Source organism: Amblyomma americanum, chromosome 6 (genome assembly GCF_052857255.1).
Source record: "Amblyomma americanum isolate KBUSLIRL-KWMA chromosome 6, ASM5285725v1, whole genome shotgun sequence".
NCBI classification, from domain to species: Eukaryota; Metazoa; Arthropoda; class Arachnida; order Ixodida; family Ixodidae; genus Amblyomma; species Amblyomma americanum.
The window spans coordinates 113,138,789-113,165,564 of NC_135502.1; the positions used below are offsets into that span (position 1 = coordinate 113,138,789).

The window sequence follows — 26,776 nt, forward strand, 5'->3', positions numbered from 1 at the left end:
AATGGTCCAATTTTGGCCACTTTCAAAAGAAAACATACTATTCAGAAATGTAAAGCGTTAAGAAACAGTCAGAAACAAACAATTTATTTTACTCTAATATCAAAGCTACTTACTGAGTGCTCAGAATGGTGTTTTCTGTCCACAATATGCCTATACTGCTCAATGGCAGCAAAACATACTGTGTGCAATTTTTTTTCATGAAAATTTTTCATCAATAACACGCCTATTTTGGAACACTATAAGGTGAACCTGGTTTTGCATGCTTGTAGCAAATATAACAGCAACTGTACATGCACTTAGGTAGAAAGTTTGTGATCATTCTGGTAAAGCAGTGGCAGCCAACATGAGGCGAGTGCATTTGCTAAAAGGAAGACAGTGTGCAGTGTGACATCCCTACATACAGAACTAATTTGCATGCCTCATGTGAAGTGACCTGCACATTTCTAGCATGATTTTTGGCAGATGCAATAAAGCAACATAAACAGCATGTAGACATGCTCTAGGCACGTTTGTTTCACACGAAAAAAGATTCCTTATATTTTTTTTGGATACATGAAAGACCAGACGACCTAGACCCCAAGGCTGCTATCATTAAATGCAGGTAAGCCCTATGAGAACACATTCTAACTTCATTTGTTTGCTCTTTTTATACTAGCAAGCTGCAATGTACAGACTCATTCTTCACAACAAGATGCCACAGATTAGATAACAGAGCTATGTAAACAACTCACAAGGTTTTGTGCCAGTAATAACTGACATGCCAAATAGTTTTGTGTACAGATGCATGAGTAGACTGTGGTTGTTAAAATTCTGAGCCGACAGACTGGGAAATATTAAACATTTGCCCAGAGCACATAAATAAAAGTAGAGCAAAGAGTACCTGTTACGACAAGAAGCAGCTGAAGGCCAATAAATGACCGCTTCCCTTTTCTTCCGGTCAGCGAGAAGTCTCGTGCCAAGCTGTCACAAATGCACTTTTTCATAACCTGACGTAAGCCATCTTCAAGTGATGATCCCCCTATGAGTGAGAGGTGTGCCACCTTAAAATAGAAACGTGCACAATGGTGAAATAGTGACAACAAAAAGAAAGGGTATTTAAGAATTGCGAAAAAACCTAAAGGCTAATGACTCTAGCACTATGCTTCTACGGAATGGAAGGTTGGATGAGTTGGAAGCTGCTCATGATGAAAAAGGGGGGGGGCCGCAAACAAAACGGAGACAAGGAAAGAAGACAACAGGACGAGCGCCCTGTTGTCTCCTTTCCTTGTCTCCGTTTTGTTTGCGGCCCCCCCCCCCCTTTTTCATCATGGACCATGCTTCTAAAACCAAGGAAGCTTGTAATAAACTATTGCAGTATAGGACTACTGACTACACATTCAAGTTCAAATGCCACTGTGACTTTGCAATACTTAACAGTTGTTCATCTGAGTTATAAATGGTTAGGAACATCATTTACAAGTGATTTCAATGCTGCACTCACTAGGTCAGATCTCTTTTTTGCAACACAGAGGTGCTGCTCAAGTTGTTCAAGGCTTGAGTGCGTTGAAAGAGGAAGCAAGTCGAGAACAGTGCTATCCACGGGTTCTGCTGCTGCTGTCGATGGCTGCAAATGCAGCACGATGGTGTTCTGTAGGTTCTTAAGTATTTTCAGCTGCTCATTCATCAAGACTTTCATTTCCTTCAGCATTCTGATGGTCTTCAGCTGCAATGCTAAAAGATGTGAACAACAAATCTCCATTAGAAAAACAGAACATTACCATCACTGGAAGCTCATTAATATTTGCTAAGCGAATTTCTAAAGTGCTCAGAATGCCTGTAAAGAGTTAAGGAACACAAACACTGCAGTGACAAATCATGAAAATTAGGGGCTGCCTGATCATTATCATTAAGCAAACATTCTTTGTTGACAAGCACATTGTAACTTTAAAGCAATGCCCTGACACATACTACGTCAAAAATATGCCACTGCAGATGTAAGTTTATTATGTATTAAGTTACATCTGTTTATCTACTGTGCTCTCAAGACTGCCTTGAAATGAACCTCCATGATGCTATCATTCTGCATATATGCAATTGTGATAAACACTCCTGCTGCTAAGGCAAGCAAGTTATCAGATTTGCAATGGTATTATGATCATATGATGTGCACATTATCACATAATTTATGAATAATGACTGCAGCACTCACAGTTTCTATGTGATTTGCCTTGCTGGGGTGCTTGACTGTCTTCGGTAGGTTGCTGCAAGATGGTCGCAGGAGACCGTCTGATTGAAGAAGCTGTAGCCGCTAGTGGAGATAAGGCATGCTCCTTGGATTTAGCTATTTTCGGCGGCGGTGGCTGTGGAACAAAAATAGGGCTTGGATGTGGCAAGTCTGCAAAAGGCACATCATAAGTATTTCCTTCACTGTCACTTTTATCCGAAGAAATCAGGCGTTGCACTGGCCTCCTCTTCCTTTTCTGCCGCACATTTTCAGGTTCAGAACCCAGGTCAGATGTCAGCGTAGCTTGTAATTCCTTCTTTCTTGCCAGATCGTAGTTATCTAGTAACCATTAAACAGTGCAAAATCAAAATATCACCAAATGCTTTGTCATCTTGCAAAGAATACAAAAAACCTAGATACTAAAAAATACTGGCTTAAATGACAGTACAGTAAGTAGCCTTTACTTGTCAACTTTCAGAGTAATATAAACTGAAAGCTAAATGACTAAATACCAAAAATCATAATATAGAAAAAAGCAGGTAACCTATAATCAGTTCTACACACGCTTTTAGCGGGGAAGTGGAAGGGAAATGAGGGGCTCGTTATGAAACATGAATGAAACAAACCAACAGTTGGCAAGGCCAAGGAAAGCGTAGGGGATTTCTTTTTAAATTTTGGTTTTTGCTATAGACCAGAATTAGTGCTGTAATCATTTTGGAAACAAAGGTAATTAACCACAAAGTAGAAGGAAAAACAACACGCCAGTGGTGGGAACCAAACCCACGACCTCCGAATATCACGTTGAGTGCTCTTCCAACTGAGCCACATCAACGGCTCTTGCTACTCTTTAGGGTATTAATGTTGCCTGTAAACAAACCTCGAGAGTGTTCACCAGCACCACCCTTCTTTCAGTTCCCTGCTAATAGCTAACGAGGGTCTCGATTCTGGCAGTCTTGAAGCCATAGGCAGCATAAGAGGGTTCTCGCACAGTTTCCGCCCTCTCTGTCGATCACGCTCTACATGAAGCTGGCAGTAACACAAGACGTTCCATGTCCACTGCTAAGGAGAAGGGTGGCACTGCTAACACTCTCAAGGTTTGTTTACAGGCAGCATTAATACCCAAACAAGTAGCAGGTTGGACAGTCGTTGATGTAGCTCTCGGAAAAGCAACGGACACGATATTCACAGGTCGTGCGTTCGGTTCCCACTATAGGCGTGTTGTTTTTCCTTGTACTTTGTAGTTAATCACCTTTCTTTCCAAAATGATTAAAGCACTAATTCTGGTCTATAGCAAGAACCAAAATTTAAAAAAAACCTGCGCTTTCCTTGGCCTCACCAACTGCGGGGTTCTTTCATTCTACACACGTTGACACACATAGCTATGTACAAGCTACAGAATTGTGACACTACAGCCTATGCTACCCAGATTTGCACTGATCAGCAGCTGTACACACAGAATTACTAAAATTGTATATTTCTGTGAAGCCTACCTGAGAATATTTCAGGCTAGGCTACAGGCATAAAAATAATCCCATTTTGAGTGTGTAACTAACATACGTATGATGCTTACAAGTATTTCAAATAGTGCTTACCACAAGTCCACAACACTCTACATCTGTACTTCTTCCAATGGTCAGATGGCTTTTCATTGCTCTGTACTGCCTCATTTATTCTGCGCGAATTTTTGTGAGGCGGCCACGCAACAGTATTTTCGGCAATTATCCATGAAGATGGAACGACAGAAACTTCCTCCTGATCTTGGAAATGTACAACGCTGAACAATTTAGAACCTGAAAGCACACATTAAAAAACACAAATCTTGAAACCCCCAAACCAAAAGTACAAATAACATGCTAAAACACCAAATGTTATCAAGAAAGCTGCAATTCTTGCACGCTGATGGAGCTTTAAAATACATTTGTAATAAGTGTCTACCCCTTCCTGATATCCTCTTCAGATTTAGGCACTTTTGCATGCGTGCAGAAGAGGGAAAACTGCATATGAATTTGGTCCATTTGGGAGGCACACACACTTATGCTGAATGTCATCCACATTCCAAACTGAAATATTCCGCGAAAGTCCTTTTGCAGAGACAATCATCAATTCTGATGATGGAAGAGGGTTCAGAAAAAGGTTGCCTAAAGTTGTGAAAAAATGCCCACAGATGTAAATACTTCCTGACGAGCACAAAAAGTTAGTTATTAAAGCAATGTGACCATTTTTCAAGCGAACGCAGTTGTCACGTTTGCCGAGTTTCAACACTGTGTCCTTCGTTTCCAGCATGGAGTACTGTATGCCTTCAAATCCTGGAGGCACAGCTGATCCATCACAGTGCTGTCCAGACAGTTTAACTGGCACATCCAGTGAACATGAGCTTGCTTGGCTCACACTCCTCCTCTCACTGAGGCGTCGAATAACTTGCTGAAGAGCACGCGCATGTGATTTCAGCAGCAGTTTGACTTGATAGAGGAAGTTCTCAAAAGGAAAGGCTGAAAACTCATTCAGAGGGCCAAACCTTCGAACATCATCAGTGATATGCCAAAGAGAGTGAAGATTGTAGACATAAATGCCTTTGCCATACAATGACCCAGCTTCAGTAACGAATTCATGAAGAAGACGTTCGGCAGTATTTGCATGAACCATGCTGTGCTTTGGGCAGACAAGAATGGTAATGGCAATGCTGAGTTTCATGAAGTGCTTGAAGTATTTTTCTTCCAAATTTCCTTTCAGTGCAACAGGACCATAGTATATCAGAAAATTCCTGAATTCTACCGCTTTCCACTGCCCTAAAAAGCGAAGTCCTCGTGGTCTTCTTTTCATATCACTAGGAGCAAAGGAAGCAAAATTTTCCAGCCTCCCAGAAACACTCAGCTTCGATGCATGATTCATCTTAGAAAAGCAAGGCCTCGTAGATGTCCAGTGCTGCACAAGCAGCCTTTTCATGACGCCTAGACATACCATGTGCATGTAATCCAGTGGAAATTGGCTAACAAGGCCAATTCCCAGGCACTGAAGAGGGGACTGACCCCGGTGATGATCACTGTGCACCTGGTTCTTAAAGCTTTCGTCTGTGCGCAAAGGGCTGTCATGTTCAGTGAAAATGACCTTCCTGTCCAACTCGGAGTATGTGCCCTTTTGCACACACTTTTCACAGCCAAAGTATGCTGCATGCCCTTTTATGCATTTGATATAAGCTCTTGCAGGGGCATCACAGATGAAAGCATGGAGCCTCACTGTAAATGACCTGCCACAGTACACAAGTCCACTCTCTAGCAGCCCCATCATTTCACTAACGAAGTCCTTCAAATATAAGTTCAAGTCCTCAGGTTTGCCATCTCCCTCAAAGAGTGCAGCAATGAAAGGAGAATGGTTTGAACTTTCTCTGACCAGTACAAGTATAGGCCAGAACTGTCGCCGAGAGCTGCGAGAAATAGGGAGGCCGTCTACATTTACAACTAAGGACAGTGTGTCCAACCCTTCCGGAACATGATTGGAAATATGGTCAATCAGGTTGGGCGTCACTCCTAAGTAGTGGTACTGGCCGCCACACATGGACACAAGCTCCGTCTTCCTCTGCGTCTTCAAGAGTGTTCTGGCATCCAGCGGTAGTTCAGGATGGTAAGCACTGAGAATTTTCAGCAGTGAATTTAGGTGCGAGGCAGGTACGTTATTCTCGAGGGCCCATGTTCGCAGATCGCGCTCGAGAGACGGTGAGGTATCGGAAGGCAATACGCTAGACGCATTTGTGTCCTGACTGCTGCCAACGTGAGATGACACACTCTCCGCTTCAGATGTGTCGAGCTCAGCAAAGCTCATGTCCGAGGAGTCATAGCGGCCGCCGACCGTGCTCGCGCCAAAGTCGCTGCATGCAGCGAATTGGTCAGCTGAAGGTGCTGAATTCTGCAGAGAACTTCCACTTGAACCTCCAGGTCTTACCTGTACTTCAGAGTCTACAAAACCTTCCGTAATGTCGCTAACTGACCCACTGCTATCAGTAACTTCACCCTGATCGCTCTCGTCGGCATTTTCCAGCTCTTTCTCGATGGCACTAGCCATTCTCCGTCGCCTCTGTCGGTTGCTGACATCGCTGAATGAGTTCTTGACTCTCTTCATTTTGACAGTGAACAATATTCCTGACCATAACGCGTTAGTACAGAAAAGTGAGTGCACGCTATTTCGCGACACTAAAACACCGACGTACCATAACACGTTAGCACAGAAAAATGTGCCTCCGCTTTGCTACACTGAAGCAATGAAAGTTCCCACCACTGGTACAATGAAGGTGAATAAATATCAGCAAAGGCACTCACCGTTAGTTATTCGCCGGCACACTTCCACCGCGGACAGACATGATGTTTGGCGGCATAGAGCTATTTAGGCGGGAAACATGGCGGGAAATCACTATTGATGATGTCGCTGGTGATTAGACTGACTAGCTAGTCGTTTTTTTCACTGATCTCCACTCAGTGCTTTTTTCCAGTGGTTTTTTTATGCAAACGCAGAAAGTATATCTTAAAAAAATATGACACAATTAAGTCTAGGTGCTTAGAAATGCATCGAAGTAACAAAATCTTTTTGTTAAGTCAATTAACTTTTAGAAAAAAAAAGAACAGGTTCCGGTTTCGAGTGATTCATATGGCTTCCGCGAATTTCTTGACGAGTTTACCAAACAAACCTCCGTTCTCAGTGCAAGAAAGCAGGGTGTGAAGAAAAGTGTCTTTCGCAGTGTGCATGCAACTTGACGGCACATTATATATATATATATATATATACACACACACACGCACAATCACGGAGTGCAGGCATGGATTCTAATGTTGTTTACGTGTGTAATGGCGCAACGTTGCTCTGCGATGTTGTTCGAACGATGACAGATGGTATGTTATGCTAACCAACTTCTGATAATGTGACTGCAACATTGGCAGATAGTGTGTTATTTTAACCAACTTATGGACACATTGCTACAACGTTGTAGTATGTTGCACAACATTAGAAAACATTGGCAGTATTGTAGCAACGTTGAGGCGACATTTTGTGCTACTAGGGATGGTGATCTCCCTATCAGGCGCACAGCACCATGCGCTGTGAAAAAATGGTGGCGCGAATTTGAAAAGGCTGCTGCAGCTAAGGGAGCTTGCAAAGGGTATGGAGTATGGCGCTCTCCCTATCAGGCGCACAGCACCATGCGCTGTGAAAAAATGGTGGTGCGAATTTGAAAAGGCTGCTGCAGCTAGGGGAGCTTGCAAAGGGTATGGAGCATAGTGCTCTCCCTAACAGGCGCACAGCACCATGCGCTGTGAAAAAATAATGGCGCGAATATGAAAAGGCTTATGGAGCTAAGGGAGCTTTCAAAGGGTATGCAGTATGGCGCTCTCCCTATCAGGCGCACAGCACCATGCGCTGTGAAAAAATGGTGGCGCGAATTTGAAAGGGCTGCTGCAGCTAAGGGAGCTTTCAAAGGGTATGCAGTATGGTGGTCTCCCTATCAGGCGCACAGCACCATGCGCAGTGAAAAAATAATGGCGCGAATATGAAAAGGCTTATGCAGCTAAGGGAGCTTGCAAAGGGTATGGAGTATGGTGCTCTCCCTATCAGGCGCACAGCACCATGCGCTGTGAAAAAATGGTGGCGCGAATTTGAAAAGGCTACTGCAGCTAAGGGAGATTGCAAAGGGTATGGTGTATGGTGCTTTCCCTATCAGGCGCACAGCACCATGCGCTGTGAAAAAATGGTGGCGCGAATTTGAAAAGGCTGCTGCAGCTAAGGGAGCTTGCAAAGGGTATGGAGTATGCTGCTCTCCCTATCAGGCACACAGCACCATGCGCAGTGAAAAAATGGTGGCGCGAATTTGAAAAGGCTGCCGCAGCTAAGGGAGCTTGCAAAGGATATGAGGTATGGTGCTCTCCGTACCAGGCGCACAGCACCACGCGCAGTGAAAAACTGGTGGCGCGAATTTGAAAAGGCTGCCGCAGCTAAGGGAGCTTGCAAAGGATATGGGGTATGGTGCTCTTCCTATCAGGCGCACAGCACCATGCGCTGTGAAAAAATGGTGGCTTGAATTGGAAAAGGCTGCTGCAGCTAAGGGAGCTTGCAAAGGGTATGGGGTATGGTGCTCTCCCTATCAGGCGCACAGCACCATGCGCTGTGAAAAAATGGTGGCGTGAATTGGAAAAGGCTGCTGCAGCTAATTGAGCTTGCAAAGGGTATGGAGTATAGTGCTCTCCCTATCAGGCGCACAGCACCATGCGCTGTGAAAAAATGGTGGCGCGAATTTGAAAAGGCTGCTGCAGCTAAGGGAGCTTGCAAAGGGTATGGTGCTCTCCCTATCAGGCGCACAGCACCATGCACTGTGAAAAAATGGTGGCGTGAATTGGAAAAGGCTGCTGCAGCTAAGGGAGTTTGCAAAGGGTATGGGGTATGGTGCTCTCCCTATAAGCGCACAGCACCCCTCATCCCTCGGCAAACAGAGGTAGAAGCACCTTAGGCTCCCGTACAAAAGCAGCTCACTGCGATATATTAGTTGGGGGCCAAAATGGCGTGATTTCCACGAAAACCCCAGAATTGTCAAGTCTTAAATTTTGCAGGCATTGGCAAGGGAAGGTCAAAACATGTCCCCACGCATCCTGGCTGGAACAAAGATTGAAAAACAGCTGTGTTCGAGCCTTCTCCAATACAAGCCGTCTAATACGTCCGAAAGACTGAGGTGAGGCTGCTTTACGAAACGAATGGTACCACAGTGTACTTTTTCTACAAAGCCAACAGTCAAAACAGCTTGAAAATGATGTCATTCAATTCGTTGCGCCTGTGACGTCATGTGGCAATGCTAAGGAAAGTAGGCAGGAAAGGGTTGGGCAGTTGTCCCCATGCCATGGACGGGGCGGTTGTGCATTGATCGTACTAGGGGTGCGGAGAGGTGAATGCTCGGGAGCCGACCAACGATCAACAGTGCACATAGGTAAAGCCGGTTTCCTTTCCTTTTCGGGGTAACCTGTACTTCATTGTACTTACAATGCGCTTACATTGTACTTAAAGCGCTACTTACAACTGCTTTATTGGTTAAGAGCCTAAAAATAGGTAACGTTGTGGTTACAAAATTGCTGTCAGATCAGCTATTGGGAAAAGATACCAACATTTTTTTTTCCTTTGCAATCCAAACTCCAAACACAGATAACCCAAAAAGGTCCGGTGACACAGCAGAAAGTTCAGCATATCACATATGCGCCAGCTGATATCCTTCAAAAACATCACTTATCGTACCTGACGGTGCTCTTCAATTTTTCCAAGAAAAATATGCTCCCACCCATCATCATCCATTAAACCACATCGCACGTGGTTCTAAAGTACAAGCTTAGTTTGTTGCTGTGATATGCCCAGCGTTTGACACTGGAACCTACCGTCATCACCACCATCGACAAGTGTAGAAAGAGCGCCGGTGCAGCGTTGGGTGAGGAGCAGCCTCGTCAGGTGGCCAGAAATACAGGGCAATTGCCGCTTCGCACCCTGCGGTCTCCCCTCTTGTGTTCAGAGCATGGGTGCGAAAACGATGTGCAGAGTTTATTATAAGTCTTCAAACCCAACCAGGCAGGCAGATCTGTCAAAATGTTTAGTTTTCAATGAGCAATTATGAGCATGCAAGTTACAGATGCCGGAATTAAGCGGGTACCATGCGTTTCCTGTGTAATTCCTCCGAGCTTGGCGTGCAGTCGCAGTGCCATCCTTTAGGCACCCACTGAACCTCCCCCCCCCCCTCGCCATGCACGGCGCTGGCCCGCCAGATGGCGCGCGTATCTTCTGAGTCTTCCCTGAATGCTGATCTCCCATCTAAATCAGCGGCTGCACGACAACGAGGGAACGCTATCGCGTTTCACTCTTAAGGCGGAGCTTAAGCGTCTCCCATTTTTATAGTTGTCATGCATGGATGTACAGAAAGCAAGCAAAACAAAGATGCATCAACAGCTAACCAAACGTAGTGCACTTCTTGAAACACTTTTCTTTTACCAATTAGATTTTCTGGGAGCGTGAAGTCCCAAAAATAGCCTCAACGCCAAACCGTCTAAAAAGCAGTTAAAAAAAATTCAGTAGCACAATCTGGCGACACTGCGTGTGAGAATGATTTGAGCGTGGACAAAAAAGTTTCTCCTTAGGCCTGTCACGTGAGAGGAGACATCAGATGTCCAATTGGAGCAAAAGTGGGACCCGCCCTTCCCCTCCAAACATATTTCAATGACCTCCACATTGGGTCTGGGCACTGATAAGAAATCTGGGAACAAAAGGAGATCCCCAACAGTATGCTGATTCACCATTGGGAGGGGGGTGAAAATTTGTTAGGGAAAAGGGCAAAGAAAAAAATAAAATGTAAAGGATGGCTCTGGAAACCTGAAGATAAGAATACAATGCCCATTGCTGAAAATGCTACTGAATACAAGGCATTCTCTGACAGGTTTTCCCTTTGGCCTAGCTATATTTAAATTCCAGATAAAGGTGCTTTATTTCTTATCAGGTGAAAAAACTTCACCCCTGAGATTTGTTCCAGTGTTCACAATCCACACTTCTTTGCTACTCAGATATGACTCAAGAATGAAGCTGCAGGTGCGGGCCAAGGACACTGTGTTTAGTCGAATTAAGCGTTGGTCATTCTCCATTCGCCTGCCACCCCCCTGGGATTTCATGCATTGAAATATCCAAATGGATCCTTCAATGGGGAAAATCGGTCGAGAGGAAGAAACGGCCTCCTTTCAGGGGCATTTGCGGTTAAGTTCTTGAATTGTATCAGACAGGAGAGAGTTTCAGCAGCGTCATAAACTGAACGTTTAAGTTGGCTGTACATAGTGTGCTAGCATTTGAAGGTGTGTGAGTCAAATAAAGTAATTCCTTAAAGCTACAGTACTGCTTCATAATATTTTGACCAGTTTGTTTTTACAGAGTTCTGTATTGAAAAAAAAAACTACCTCAGATAGACTCGGAGCTTTTTGTTTAGTTGTCTGGAATTGCTCTTGTGACGCAAACAAGAGAAATGAGAAAAAAACAATTAAGACCGCGTGTGTTTAAGTGTCATTTCCTTGAACGACTAAAATGGCAAAGAAGCTTTGAGTCCTTCTTAACCGCGCTTTACAGAAAACATTGCGATAGTGTTTAGTTCGTCAGACCACGGCTGGACTAGAGATGCGGTGGCGATGAGGATTAGGACTTATGCATATGCCGAAATTAACATACAAAAATGTTTTTCAAATTCTTTTAACGCATTTTCGACCAACCTCACCCGACACGTACCGCAGTTCCCGGTGCTTGGAATAATCCTTCCAGATATTTGTGCCAGCACGCCCAAACTCAATGCAGTATGTGTTAAGAAATTCGTCATTTACGTTATTCTAAGCGACCGATGCGATATACCGCATCAGAAAATTCTGGCATATATGAAACAGAACGTGAAGAGTTACCATAAAACTTGTGAATGTTGAATCTGCATTCTTTGCCATTAGCGTTGAGCGCTTCCCATTCCGGCCTCAGCCATGGCTAGCAATTCGCCAGCGGTCCGTACGTGCTATGAGGGATGAGTAGTATAAATAAATTCACCGAAATCTGCTCCAAACGGAAGGTACTCGAACAATTTAGAAGGTGATGACTCATGCATACCTTATAAATGCAATGTAACCGGTTCCAACCGACGTTTTGGCGGCCCACTTGCAAGAAGTGCATTAGAAACTCATTGTAGACTTCCCAGAAGCCTGTGAGCGAAAAGTGCTTAGAATTGCGAGTGTACGCGCAAATACTTTCTACACCAGAGCCTGCTAACGCAAAAGCATGCTGAACAAGAATACCGGCCGACTGCCTTTGTCCCAAGATGGCGGCCACGAAAGCGGTGTCTCCACCCTGCATGGCGGTGGGATACATCGAAGCACCTTAAAGGGTTGGGCGTGAAGCACCCTTGTATCAGGTTGCCTTAGAACCGGACAATATAGAAGTAAGTACGAACAAGCAGATGCTTTGCTTGCGAAAGCTGAACGCCGTAGTAGCGCCCATAGCAACGGACAGTAAAACGTTTTGACGCGTTCGTCGGCTGAAGTCGTGTCTTAGCCATAAATTTAAAAAAAAACCTTCATTAAAATCGCAGCGCCAATGGGCTAGACGCACATTTGTGTACGCAAACAACTGTAAAACCCGCAGTTGCGTCCGCAGAAGCCAGGCAAGCGACACGAGCGTAGCACAGGTCCAAATCCAACAAGATGCATATGAGGTTTGAAAGCGGTTGTTGACGTTGTCCAATAACTGCCTTCCATAAATGGGTCACCGCAAAGGAGCTACGGTTCACTCACAGCAGGAGAAAGTAGAAGTGGGAGAGGAGGATAGCACGTGGTCGGAGCCTTGCAAGAAGATTGGAGGAATTTGGTTGAGGGGATGGGTCGGGGTGGAAAGGGAGATTAAAAAAGCACGCGCTTACGCCCCACCTTCAGTTGCGTACTGTGAACTCGTGTAAGCGGCAAGTGCGTGCCAGCTGCTGTTTTGTCCACCACTTGAGATGGACCACGCTGCTCGTGAAGATGCTTCGGTCTATTTACGTAAGTATCTACATGGTATTTATCGCCCTTGCCTTGAGCTGTGACCTTCGCGCTCCCTTGATATAAAAATAAGCTGGGCATGTTCGTGACGTAATGTCTTACTTTTTTATTCGCAGTGGACATGATGGACGTACAAGAAGAAGTTGTCGTCAGCCAGCAACGTAGCGTAGAGGATCCTGGCCTCTATGGCGACTGGGCGATGGGCGTGGACGGCCCCGGTTCTCCGAGGACATCAGCACCGAAGCCGGAAGGGCAGCTCAACATCACTTGGGCGTCCAGTTCAGGCTCGTCAGTGATTTCCCCTGCACTTCCCGGGAATTCACAAGATGCTTCAATGGGCAGGAATGGCTCCGAGTCCGTAGCCTCTCCGATGTCTCAGTCAACGGGGCCCCTCCTGTCAAGCATGTCTGGGAAGACGACGCTGCTCGATCTGTTGTCACCTCAGCTCAGTAATTTTGCCTTGTTTTCTAGTTATTAACTAGGTTATTTCCATCCTTGGAAGACGGCCGCGTCTTTAAGGCGGTACTGTCCCTACGGGAAGGGTACGGCAGCTCCGGCGCCGGTATCCTTAAAGGGACAGCGCCATCCGATGGAGCCCAGTGGGGCGGAGGCGGCCATGGCATCACATGGCGGGGATCTGCCAGTCATCAGGGACGTCCAGCAGTGCAGTGCGTCATCATCGCTCAGTGGGGACGACTCAACTATCGTCGCCTCTGACAAGGAAGTGGCTGACATGGCGGAAATGGACAACGATGGCTTCAAAGTGGTGAGTCATCGGAAGCACCGGACAGTTGGTATCCCAGTGATAGTTCAGCCAAAAGAGAAAGGTGTTGACTTCAGAGAGTGGAGCCCTATCAGGCTGTTCGATGATATTAAAGTACTACTGGGATCTGCTCCGATTCGCAGTCGCTGCACAACGCAAGGGGCTCTGTATCTAGATATCTCAACGGAAGAGCAAGTAGACATTCTTCTGCGGTGCTCTCAGATCGGTGGCATACGAGTTCAAGCCCGGTTGCCACACTCCTACATGACTAACACATGTGTTATAAGGGGAGTACCAGTGTGGTATTCGGAAAGTGCCCTTCTTGACTATTTGAAACCGCAAGGAGTTCTACACGTGCGACGGTTAATGCGCCGGGTGGAGCCTGGAGAACAACAATGGGCAGCGAAGCCTACAAACTCTATTGTGCTAACGTTTGCTCCCAACACCGAGCGCCCTGGAATAATTGACCTTGGTTTCACCAAACATGCAGTCCACGAGTTCGTTGAAACTCCTCCCCGGTGCTTCAGATGTCAACGCTTTGGACGTGTAGCGAGAGTTTGCACCAAAAATCAACGTTGCAAGCGGTGTGGTGGTGGCCATGATTACAAAGAGTGCAAGGCAGATTTTGCTTGCGCTAATTTTGGAGGTGACCATCCAGCAAGTTTCAGTGGCTGCACATTCCGTGTAAGCGCCTTACACCGTCGCAAGTCCTTCATTAGTGGCCCCAAACCACGACCTGCTGAGAAGCCGATACATAGAAGTGAAGAGTTCCCTGCGCTCGAGTCGGAAGCTCGGGACGTGGTAGCAAGCGACGTCGCTGCACGACCTGATCCGAGCAAGTCGGCAACGGCCTCCGAGGGTGAGCTGGCTGTACGATCTGCTTCTGCAAAAAGTGTCCATGTTCCTCAGCGACCAGATCACAGCAAGACTCGAGAACATGGAGGACATCCCCTTGCCTTGAAAGAGATGCAGGCACCAGCTACCGTGGCCAAGAGTGGGTCCCAGTCCCCGTCTTTTGTCGAAGTGGTGCGCCAGTGCGTGCAGCAAAATAAGGAGCTCAAAAGCCGGAATCTCTCCGACCTTCTACGCGTTTTGTTTCATGTCCTGCGTTCATATAGCCAAGCGATGCAGCCTGGCACTTTGAAGAACTTTATACAGCTGGTGCTTTCCTTTGAGACCTTGATCACCGCCTTCGCAGAGAACTTCAACTCCTAGATGGCTAGTTTTCTTCAACCTGTTGACACTAAAAACCCTAGAAAAGTGCCGTTTATCATGCAATGGAACTGCGCTGGGATTATAAGTCGATTAGCAGAACTAAAATTGTTCTTGAAAGAGACCTGTTTTCCAGTACTGGCCCTGTCGGAGGCTTGCCAGGCGGGAGGTCTTTGCCGGGATACGTCGCCCACAAGAATTGCAGCATAAAGTCTTTTCCCGCAGGAAGTGCCGCCCTTTACATACGAAGGGAGATTCCTCATGTGGCTTTGAACGTCACCGATCTTTGCACCGACAGTATTGAGGTAGTGGCTGTGAGGATTCGGGTCGCCTTCCGAACTCTGTCCATTGCATCAGTATACGTGTCCCCGCGGAAGAAGGTCGATATGGCTGTGTTCCTCCAGCAACTTTGTGACCGCTGCCCAGCACCCAGAATCATCTGCGGTGACTTCAACGCCCACCACCCTGCCTGGGGTGACAGGAACACAGATCATCGCGGACGCCAACTTGTAGAAGTCATCGACAGTTTGGACCTGTGCGTGGCCAATGACGGAAGTCCCACTTTCTTTCGGCCTCCAACCTCACCCACATCTATAGACCTAACCTGACATTCACCTGACGTCCGTGTGCAGTGGTCAACTAGAGCTGACCGAATGGGAAGTGATCAGTACCCGATATTTGTGTTTACTGCCGACTTCCATTTGCTTGGTCCTAAAATTTGCCATGTTGTTAATTGGGACAAATACAGGGAGCACTTAGCCTGTGTTTCCGGTGATGTGACAGACAAAATGATTTATGCTAAGATGGCTGCTACCACAGCGTTCAAGCTACCTGATCATTTTCCGACTCCAGGTTTAAAACTCAGGAACCTCTGCGCAGCGCGCAGAAGGGCGGGGCGACAACTGTTGCGGAAGAAGGACGACAGAGCCTTGAAGACAACTTTCAACAGGCTCAACTCTGCCATTAGACGTCATGCGAACAAGCTCTGTAGGTCCCAGTGGGCATTATTTTGCGCTAGTTTGACTGTTTTCTCACCGATAACGAGAATTTGGCGTGTCGTTGGCAGTCTTGCTGGTGGCTGTCGTCCGAGTAAACCTTTCGAGGCGCTTGCATTGCGCACGCAGAAAGATCTCGTGTGCTTGGCAGAGAAATTTGCGGATGCATTTGTAAATTCCAGACCAGGCATTCATCCCTGCGCTCTGCCTGCTACGTCTCCGTCTGTTATGGACGCCCCGTTCACACTTTGAGAACTACAGACAGCGCTCCGCAGCCTGCGGCGTCGCTGTGCACCAGGTCCTGACGGCATTAACAATCAAATGTTACAGAACCTGCCTCTAGAACACCGGAAGATGCTCCTAACCTATCTCAATCGAGTGTGGGAGTCTGGTGACGTTCCCCTTTCATGGAAGGTGGCTTGTGTAGTCCCACTGCTGAAGGCCAGCAAAGAGAGGACAGACGCGGCCTCGTATCGTCCTGTATCGCTGACGTCGTGTGTGGCTAAGCTCATGGAGAAGATGGCAAGTAAGCGTTTGTCTTGGTGGCTTGAGGATAGAAGGGCACTACCAACATGCATGACTGGATTCCGCACAGGTTTAAGCGCGCAAGATAGCGTCCTGGACTTGATAAGCCACATTGAACATCAGAGTGCTTTTGGACTTTCAACACTAGCTATTTTCCTAGACGTATCAAAGGCTTATGATAGCGTCCTCCAGAGCTCAATACTGAATAGTCTGCAGGTCATAGGCGTACAGGGCTATCTTCTGCGATTCATTCACTCATTTCTCAGTGATCGTAAATTTCGAGTGCGGTTAGGCAGTACAATGAGCTCCGAAAGGGCGGTATCGCGAGGGGTACCTCAGGGTAGTGTCCTGTCCCCAACGCTCTTTAATGTTGTCATGGCTGGTCTTCCCGCAAAAGTGCAAAAACATTGTAGGCATGTCCATATGTCGATATATGCAGACGACATTTGTCTTTGGTTAACCGGATATCAACACAAACGCTTAGCTCTATTAGCGCGACAGGCCGTGCTTTCAGTTAAAAGTTGCCTTCAAGGTGTTGGGTTGACTCTCTCGGTGGAAAAATCTGGCTTCGTCCTGTTTCCAGGTAGGGGACGACGGTATGCGCGGCTGAGCATAGACCTTGATCAGTCTTGCCTTCGTCAGGTTAACCACATACGTTTTTTGGGCGTCACTATTGACTCACGTCTACAGTGGCGACGAGCTGTGGACTCGATTGTGGCTTCACTATCTTCGCGTCTCAATGTGCTTCGTAGAGTTGCTAGTGAGCAATGGGGAAACCATCCTGCTTCAATGATCAGGCTTCACGATGCCCTGGTGACAAGTCGCATAATGTACCAGCTCCCTTTAATTTCCCCCTCGGTATCGCAGCTGGAACGCCTTCAGGTTTTGCACAGAATGGGACTAAGGAGGGCTCTCGGCGTTCCGCAGGCTGCTCCAAACAATGCAGTACTGTATGAGTCTCAATCGAAACCTCTTCGGCTAGCCGCTTCACAAAGACTTTTGCTGCAAATTGGCCGCCTCAGAGAGACTGTTGCCGGGAGAGCGCTTCTACAGCGCCTTCGAAAAAAATCTGAGTCCCGGGCGTACTTGGCTTTAAATACTCTTCGTTCTCTGGGTCTCGACCTTCGAGATCGACCTAAGACGTTGAAGCCACCTTGGTCCTTTCCGAGCCTCGATTGTTCCTTGACAATTCCCCACGTTCGCGCTAAGCGGAATTCTTCTTTAGCGGCAATGCGTTCGCTCGTACTGGAACATCTTGAAACCGAATATGCCAGTCATCTTCAAATTTTTACAGACGGCTCTACAAGGTCAGAGGATCTAGTGCAGCTGCTTTTCATATTCCGTCTTTGAAGTATGATTGGTCTGTTCGATTTACTAAAGTCGTGTCCTCCACAATAGCCGAAAGCGTTGCCATTGAGGCAGCTCTAAAGAAGCTACGGTGTTGTACGCCTCAACCTACTGTCATAATTACGGATTCAAAATCTGCCCTTCAAAGGTTAGAGTACGGGTTCCCCACTGATGCCTTGAGTCTTAGATCCCTACGTTTGGTGCAGAATCTACATAGCAAAGGCTTCTCTATACGTTTTCAATGGGTGCCCTCGCACATAGGTGTCTTAGGCAACGAGATAGCAGACAACCTCGCCCATACAGCTCTCTCCGTGATTCCAGTACATGGAGTCCCTCATGAAGGCAAGCAAATGTTCAGAGATGTGGTGTTGTGCCACTTCAGTTCTTTGTGGAGCTCTCCTCATCAGCCATGTGTGACTAAGGGTCTCAAAAGGTACCAAGCCACTTTGCTGCACCGCGTTCGCACGGATTCTGCTCGTACGCCGGCGTGGATGTATAAGACTGGCCTAGCGTTGTCACCATTGTGTTCCACGTGTGGTGTGTGTGGTGACATAGAACCTTACCTCTTGTGCTGTACTTTGTACAACGCGGAACGGGCTGTGTTCTTCGGATCCCTCAAGAAGGCAGGATTTCCTCACAGTTCTCTTCAGGACATTGTTTTCCCGCGCGGGAGCCAGTCGAGTAGAAGGGATGCTTCTCGCCTTCTTCTACTTTACCTGCAGGACACGGATTTGGCCTCCACATGGTGACCTCAGGAGTGTCTATTTGTGTTTTTGCGGACAGTGTTTATGTGATTTCTATTTAAGTGCCGCTACGGTGGAGCAATTGCCGGCAGAAACTGCAAGGCTAATCCCACCGGTAGTTTACAACCACTCAACTCAACTCAACAAGCATGTCTGCGCCCAGGTGCCGCCGTCGTCTGGAATTCGACGATTTTTGCTCGTCCATAGAGTCCGTGTCAAGCGGCGATGCGGATGACTCCGTTTCCGCCATGGAAGATTCGCAGCTGTAATCCGACGAGGCGTCTAGGAGTGGCTGCCATCCCTCTACCAGATGCTTGCTGCCTGTGGAAAGAATGCGCAGTACTTGTGCTCTCAGCAGTCAGATTTGCCTGAGGAGCTGGGACCGGCCATGATGAGTGCTGAGTCCTCACCGGAAGGGGAATCCAAAAGCAGCCACCAGAAGCAAGAGCTTCTGATATGAACACGTGCTTGCGCGATAAGCACATTAACATCACTGCAGCGTGCACTGATTGCTTGTTACCAGGCCGGTGCCGTCACTGCCGCTTTCTTGTCGCGTCGATTTTTAGTAACATCTGGTAGATGTCTCGGCATAGAGCACATACCGCTTCTGTTTGTATAGCATTGTAGTGAACTCCCTTTCATGCTCTACATGAGAGCTCTGTAATGATTATCCTTTTATGTACATTAGGGAGTTAATTTCTCAAGAAAATGTCATGATCATAGTTCCAAAAGTGCTGTAAGGTTTTGTTTCATGTGTCGCTTTTGTATGCGTTGAAAATGCTTTTTCACATTATCTCCTACCATAATAAGCTTATATATCTCTGCATGAATGGCGCCGTATTGCTGTCCAAGACTGCGTTGGAAGTTTTGCTACCCGACTTGCCCTTGAATGTCTCAACAGGGGTTTTGTGTGTTGTTCCAGTGTACATATGGCAGTTTTAATAAACAAACAATTTTCTATGTCTACTTTTGCCTCGTGTGCGATTTCGCTCGAAAGGAAGCTTTATTAGACAATGAAAGGGTTTTGCGATGCTCGTTCCGTGAGCCTTTCCGATCTGAGCACCGCAGAATTACCTAATGGGCGACGCACTATATACTGGGCGCGTAGCTGCTGTGCGCATGGCGACAGGACGAAAAAGCTACAACGAACAACGTCATCACGGGCCTTTTTCCCACTAGCCACGAAGCTCTGAAGGGCGGCAAAGGTTTGGCCATATTTTGACACTGTTTTATTCTGCATAGCACTGGGAACATATATGGGTGAGGGCAACTTAGAGTTACATGCAAGTGATAATTTATGTTTGCAAGTGCCTAGCAGAGATGCTGCCACTCTATGGTACTGATACTGACATGTGCTGATGTAGTAGCAGGTTAGGTGCTACTGAAATCTACATACTCGAGCCTTAATCTCCCGAAAGCATTGTCTACACGCAGTAACCTGTTTTAAATATTGCGCGTTAAAATCAGCCTCTGTGGCATATGTAGCTAGTAGAGGTTACGGTTAGGTCCCTAAACGCTCAGTCTGGAGTTCGGATTTAGTGTAGTCTTATAGGAGAGCTTAGAAATTAAATTTCTTGTCGTGCTTAGTGTAGCGTCGCTAAGCAATGTTCTCAAAGTTGAACCGCTCTCTTGTTGGGGTTCAGATTTTCCACAGAGGTGGCATCTACAGGTGTGTTTATTTAATACACGTATAGCATGTTGGCTGACAGAGAAAGATGTTTTCGCGAGATAAATTCCCATTGGCATCTGCTTAGTAACGGGGGTGGTGGCGAGTACCAGCTTGTCCAACAAATTAGCGTTGTTAAATTCATTATTTGTTATTTAATTTGCCCCCGCTTCTTAACTGTCAACCCTCTCCTGTTTATTTCATTTCTACATTCGAGGTTATTTTAATGCTCGGGGCTATGATTACTTCGGGTGCCGTCATGTGCCGTGAAACTTCTTCCCTTATGCTTTTACTTCACTTAAACTTGGGACCCATCGTTTTCGGGTTTTATTTTTTCCGGAATTAGGGCGTTGAAAATCTGAGGAATTTTTTTTACCTGAAAATTCGGTTATGCACTCAGAGGCTGTATAATTGTTGTTTAATCCGTCGCCACCGATGTCAGTTCTCGAGCTTTCGAATGTACAATAAGATTGCCTATTACAGTTGGCTCATTACAGTTAGTCTGTTGAGACGGTGAACACTTTCCAGTTCAAGCTACAGAGGGTTCCATCCGCCCCATCTTGAGTGCTCTTACTCAGCTGATACAGTATAGCCACAGCAAGGAGAAACGCTGCCGCCAAACCTGTTTCCATTCGCCATGAGAATCGACTTGCCTTTCACGATGATGGCCAGCAGGAGTGGTGACGTCATTCAGGGGCCGTTTTTATGCCCTTTGGCACCTGGAGTAAATTCATCTGTCGCCCCCATAAGGGCACTCTGGTTTGTTATCTTGCTGCAAGAGTGTTGTATAAAATCGCAGGAAGGACAAGTGGGCCCCCCAGACCTGTTTCCATTCACCTCGGAAGTTAGCTATCGTTTCTCCCACTAGACCTGCCTTGAGACGGCCTATTGATTCAGGAGGGGTGATGATGTCATTCGCGGATCGCGTTTCTCCACGGCTCTATGATGTCGGCAGGGTTCTTGCTCAACGAGCCAAGTAATGCTCTCGCATAAAAAATGTCCGCATATACATAGTTTGCATCGGCGTCATAGCAGCCGCCATCTTTGTATTTGGAAAGCGCGGCGAAAGAATGGCTGTTTTCCTAATCGGTTCATCGCCAATCGGCTACTTTTTATGGCAATGCAGCTGAGGCTAGGCACGAAAGGGGATACATTCCTTTGTCCCCAGTGCTGTTTGGTGTGTGTTGTTCATTGTTCGGGCTGGTGTTAGGGAGGAGTGATTGGTAGTGAATGTGGGAAGGTGGAGAAGGGGCGTAGGGTGGCTAGTGTTGAAGAGGCCACTCCCCAAATCGCCATGGGGAAGGACTGTTTCCTGCTAAGGATGTAATCGGGAGCATAAAGGCCGTGACGCGTAGCGAAGTTCCCCTTATCGGAGAAGAAAGGCGGCTAGTGAACCATCCTCCCTAACGCCCCTAGATAAGCTATCTAGGGACTTTACTCCTCCCAAGCAAAACACGTTCCAAGCTAAAGTGGAAGGTTCTGCCTCGCATGTGTATGCATGCGCAGTTGGAAATGGCAGTTTTCAACCAGTGGAGCTGGAGAGGCGCATGCGCACAAGGTGGTGTAAAAAAACTAGCTGTTTTCCAAATGTATGTGACACGCGTTCAGTGATATCGAAACCAGCTCGCTGTTTATTAGTTTATAACGCCTGCTGGTTAACTCCTGCGTTCGTTCAAACGCTGCTGAAGATGTCCTTCCGCGTTCAGGTATCGGGAGACGTGACTGCATTGCCGCGCCGTTGAGCGAGTGGAACAAGTTTCTGTAGTTTTGATGTCTGTAAATCATGCACGCGCTGGCATCCGCTTTTTTTTCTTTGCTGCTATCTTGAAACACAAGCGCCGTATTACAGCTTCACTACAGTCGGATATAACTTAAGTCTGCAGTGAAGCTCCACACACGTTCAGGACTGGTGCACAGAATTCCTCCACGACAAAAGGGTAGTGCGTTGTTAAAAATTTTCTTAACACCTAAACATGAAGTTAATCTGAAGAAAAAATTATGAGCTGTAAAATTTTGACACCTTGATTGTATGATTATGTCAGACATTTAAAAATTTGATTTCGTTTACTGTTGTGATTGACTTGTTGAGTTACACAGGACGCTGGGAGCATGACCCAGTGTTAAGAACTGCTGTTTTTCTTTTAAATTTATATCCTACATTAGCTTCGTTGTCTTCTTTATTCCTGATCTTCAAATTCGGTTCGCCCTTCGCCCTGGTCGTGATTCGCACGTCCGTTGACCCCCAGGTTTGGGAAGAGGGATACTGGAAAAAAAAATTCAGGGGGCACATTGTTGACCTAACGTGCGTTGAGGCGAAAACCTTTAGCGCGGTGTTACTGCCTGTGTTACTGATATGTGATCAAGATGTTAATTAAGTACACTATTGTATGTAAATTTTAAGTGATGGAGACACTGGAGAGCATTTGGGAGGCATCCATCTGAGTCAGCGCCTTTCCGCAGACTCCTTAGCAAGAGCCTCTCTCAGCGGCCCAATTGTTGCTGTCCTGCCATCATGTGCATATACAGCTGCGGTGAGGTTTCGCAGCTACACAATATTTCAGGAATTTACTGCCTCGGCTCTTACATCATCTCCCGAATATCAGCATCTTCTGCATCCTTGGAGTAGCAAAGACTGGCGCTCACGCAGACTAGAGGTCTCTTTCACGCGCTTGCGTTGCCGGGTTCCCCTTCTAAATTTCTACCTTCACAGATCTGGCTTGGCAGCTTCCCCACTGTGCCCTTTTTGTGCCGAACCTGAGACAATAGATCACTTCCTGCTGTTCTGCCGCCGCTTTTCTCATTTGAGGAAGAGTATTTTGCAGATTCCATTTCATCAACTGGGCTTGCCTGTGTCTTCCGCGGTTGTTCTTTCCATTGGCGCTTCTTTGCTTGGACGAAGCGACAGGAGTGTGCGCTCTGCTGTGCAAAATTTTCTTCAAGAAACGCAGCGACTCCCATTCTAATTTCTTTTTCCCGCCCTCAATCAGTACGACATTGCAACATTACAGGCATTGTGTACTATTATGCACATTAAGCAATTGTCCTGTCTTTAATCTCCAAGTTAACTGGACCCCTTTCCTTCCCTTTTCCAATCTCTCAGACTACATACTATTACCACTCCTTTTCCCGTCAAAACTTTCCTGTATCCAGTAATTAACTGCCTGTGTCTTGGCCACTCCCCCGTAGTGGGTATGTGCCAGCAACGTCTGAGGCCTTCCTTCCTTCCTTCCTGATGGTGTCTGCGTGCTCATCTCTGGTGAGGCCGTTCTGCGTGGGGGATTTGGACAGGTTTAAGGTTAAGTCTGTAGGCGCGGTTAATGTGCACTTGAGAGAGCGTTTGTCTCAGGTATGTCGCTGACCTCCCCGGGTGGAGGATCGGCAGCCTGCCCACCCAAAGCTTGCCGCTGGACCTTTTCAGAAAAAAATGAAATTGACGTCATCCCTGTGGCGCTCGTACCGATCGGTGAAGGAATGATCAAGATGAAAACCTCTAAGGTTCTTCAGGAGGAACTAAGGCCTCTAACTACCCACCATCTCCAGATCTCTGAGGTGCGGCAGTTCGGCCGTAGAGGCATTGATCTCAAGTCCTCTGACATTGCTTGCGTCACAGACCTGCTCCAGTGCAAAATTTTTCAGTCATTAGCGGTGAAAGCATTCATCCCTGAGCAGCTGGCATGCTCCAAAGGTAATGTTCGTGGAGTGGACCCAGCATCTTCCCCACAGGAAATACTGGAGGAGTTTCAGGATGCAGGTGTGGGGGTTCTTTCTGTCTACCGGTGCAGTAGAGAATTAAATAGTGTGCGTGTAGCGACAGAATCAGTTATAACTACTTTTGCTGGTTCCTCCTGTCCTTCTGAGCTCAAGGTCTGGCCAATAGTGTATCGTGTGGATCCTCTGCAACCCCGTCCACTTCAATACACCAACTGTTGGCGGTTCGGTCACAGTGGTAAAGCGTGTAATTCGGCTACCCGCTGCCGTGTTTGTGGAGAAGGGCATTCGGATGACAGCTGCTCCTCTGATAAGCCCCAGTGTTGCCTCTGCAAGTGTAACCATTCAGCTGATGATGCCAACTGCTCGAAGTGAGCTGACGAACAAAGCCTGTCAGATATAATTCAAGCGAAGCGATGCTCGAAAGCAGATGCGTATGCAATTCCGGATCGGAAGAATAAAACATATGCCAGCCGTGCGCGAAGATCTGTTGCAGATATAGAGTCAAATTTGACTACTTTGATAGTGTCCTCAGTAGAACAGGCTCTTTCTGTGGTGGTCGAGCGAATGCTGTGCAACTTCACCGAGGTTTTACCTCAACTGGTTGCAGGCCTGTCTCTGCCTTCTCAATCATCTGTTTCGGTGGCGACGCCTGCATCGCTCCTAAATAGTGCTGCTACTAAGAGTGACTCCATGTCGCCTCCTGACCCATCCCAAATCCCGCCTGCCAACAGCGCTCCTGGCAGTGTCTCTCACGTAGATATCTGTAACACGGATGTTGAAATGCTCTGTCCTTCTTAGAAGCGTCGAGTTTCTTACCCTCGAAGTCAGCTGTTCCGCAAAGCAAGGAAAGGACCCCCAAAACTAATCCTCCAGACTGATGTGCTGATGGAGACTGTTGCTGCCTCTTTCATCACTCAATAATCATGGCGGGTCTAAAAGTTCTGCAATAGAATTGTCGTTCTCTCTGTCCGTCCGTCCGTCCGTCCGTCCGTCCGTCCGTCCGTCCGTCCGTCCGTCCGTCCGTCCGTCCGCCTGTCTGTCTGTCTGTCTGTCTGTCTGTCTGTCTGTCTCTGTCTGTCTGTCTGTCTGTCTCTGTCTGTCTGTCTGTCTGTCTGTCTGTCTGTCTGTCTGTCTGTCTGTCTGTCTGTCTGTCTGTCTGTCTGTCTGTCTGTCTGTCTGTCTGTCTGTCTGTCTGTCTGTCTGTCTGTCTGTCTGTCTGTCTGTCTGTCTGTCTGTCTGTCTGTCTGTCTGTCTGTCTGTCTGTCTGTCTGTCTGTCTGTCTGTCTGTCTGTCTGTCTGTCTGTCTGTCTGTCTGTCTGTCTGTCTGTCTGTCTGTCTGTCTGTCTGTCTGTCTGTCTGTCTGTCTGTCTGTCTGTCTGTCTGTCTGTCTGTCTGTCTGTCTGTCTGTCTGTCTGTCTGTCTGTCTGTCTGTCTGTCTGTCTGTCTGTCTGTCTGTCTGTCTGTCTGTCTGTCTGTCTGTCTGTCTGTCTGTCTGTCTGTCTGTCTGTCTGTCTGTCTGTCTGTCTGTCTGTCTGTCTGTCTGTCTGTCTGTCTGTCTGTCTGTCTGTCTGTCTGTCTGTCTGTCTGTCTGTCTGTCTGTCTGTCTGTCTGTCTGTCTGTCTGTCTGTCTGTCTGTCTGTCTGTCTGTCTGTCTGTCTGTCTGTCTGTCTGTCTGTCTGTCTGTCTGTCTGTCTGTCTGTCTGTCTGTCTGTCTGTCTGTCTGTCTGTCTGTCTGTCTGTCTGTCTGTCTGTCTGTCTGTCTGTCTGTCTGTCTGTCTGTCTGTCTGTCTGTCTGTCTGTCTGTCTGTCTGTCTGTCTGTCTGTCTGTCTGTCTGTCTGTCTGTCTGTCTGTCTGTCTGTCTGTCTGTCTGTCTGTCTGTCTGTCTGTCTGTCTGTCTGTCTGTCTGTCTGTCTGTCTGTCTGTCTGTCTGTCTGTCTGTCTGTCTGTCTGTCTGTCTGTCTGTCTGTCTGTCTGTCTGTCTGTCTGTCTGTCTGTCTGTCTGTCTGTCTGTCTGTCTGTCTGTCTGTCTGTGCACAGAAAGGAAAGTGCACAGGCGTCCACTTAAATCATTTTCAATGAAAAAATTCAGTGTTTTCAGGGTAGACCGCATTAATGACAGGGGTGGTGCGCTAATAACTATGATCTCTACAAAAATATGTCACCGGGCATCAATCTCGCAGAAAGTTATGCTCCCTGACTGTGAGTTGTCGGCGCTTGAAATCTCCCTTCCACAGTGCGCCACGGTAACTATTGCTAATGTCCACTTTCCTCTAGGTGTTCACAGGACAGAGTGTTTGGATACCTTACTGAGCGGAGCAACCAACACAGTCATCGCACGGGATTTTAATTCGCACCACAGTGTCTGGGGTTGTCGCTCTGACTCGTGCGGCCAGCTTCTCTGGTCACGGATGTCTATGAATGCAGTGCGCTGCTGCAATTCCGGAGCAGTACCCTTTATGCGTGGATTTTCTCGTTTAGTTATAGATTTAACATTAGCATCTCGTGGGGTTGGAGTATCTGCATGTTCAACAGTAGACACAGGTACATTTAGTGACCACTTTACAATACCCTTTACTATTATGTCTTCTCCTATCAGAAATATAGGTGCAACCATGAAAGTTGTAAATCACATAACGTATAAAAATTGATATCTGCCTCGCTTCCCTCCATAGTTAGCTCAGGTCGAGAAGAAAGAGCTCAGCAGGCAATTTCCTTTCTGCAAGATGCTGCTGAGAGCTCTGCATTCTCTGTGTGCGCTACTGCCCCTGCCAGACAGCCGTCTACTTGGTGGACGGAGGAGTGTGAGAAAGCTTATCCCCTTAGAAAAGCTGCATGGAAAAGCCTTTCCTATAATCAGAGCCCAGCTAATTGAATAAATTAACAAGTTCTACTCTGCATATTTCAAAAGAACTGTTAAAAAAGCAAAGAAGGATTATAATCAAAATTTAAGCACCTATCTCTCTAAACCTCAGAATAAGAAGGCTCTATATAGATTCATGGCGCAGAATAACAACTCTCCGGCCTCCAACCGCATAAAGTCAATGGTATTGTCTC

The 26,776-nt window shown here is 46.9% G+C and overlaps 1 protein-coding gene across 1 annotated transcript in view; it reads right to left on the reverse strand.

Moving 5' to 3' along the window:
* Positions 1–26,776, reverse strand: part of LOC144095462 (uncharacterized) — a 52,736-nt gene that overhangs the window by 2,152 nt on the left and 23,808 nt on the right. Inside the window, exons 4-8 of the mRNA XM_077629192.1 lie at positions 6,405–6,508; positions 3,796–3,993; positions 2,189–2,542; positions 1,481–1,710; positions 881–1,040 (exon numbers count right to left, since the gene is read on the reverse strand). Of these exons, the coding sequence (XP_077485318.1) occupies positions 881–1,040; positions 1,481–1,710; positions 2,189–2,542; positions 3,796–3,993; positions 6,405–6,508 (1,046 nt within the window). The remainder of the gene's footprint in view (positions 1–880; positions 1,041–1,480; positions 1,711–2,188; positions 2,543–3,795; positions 3,994–6,404; positions 6,509–26,776) is intronic.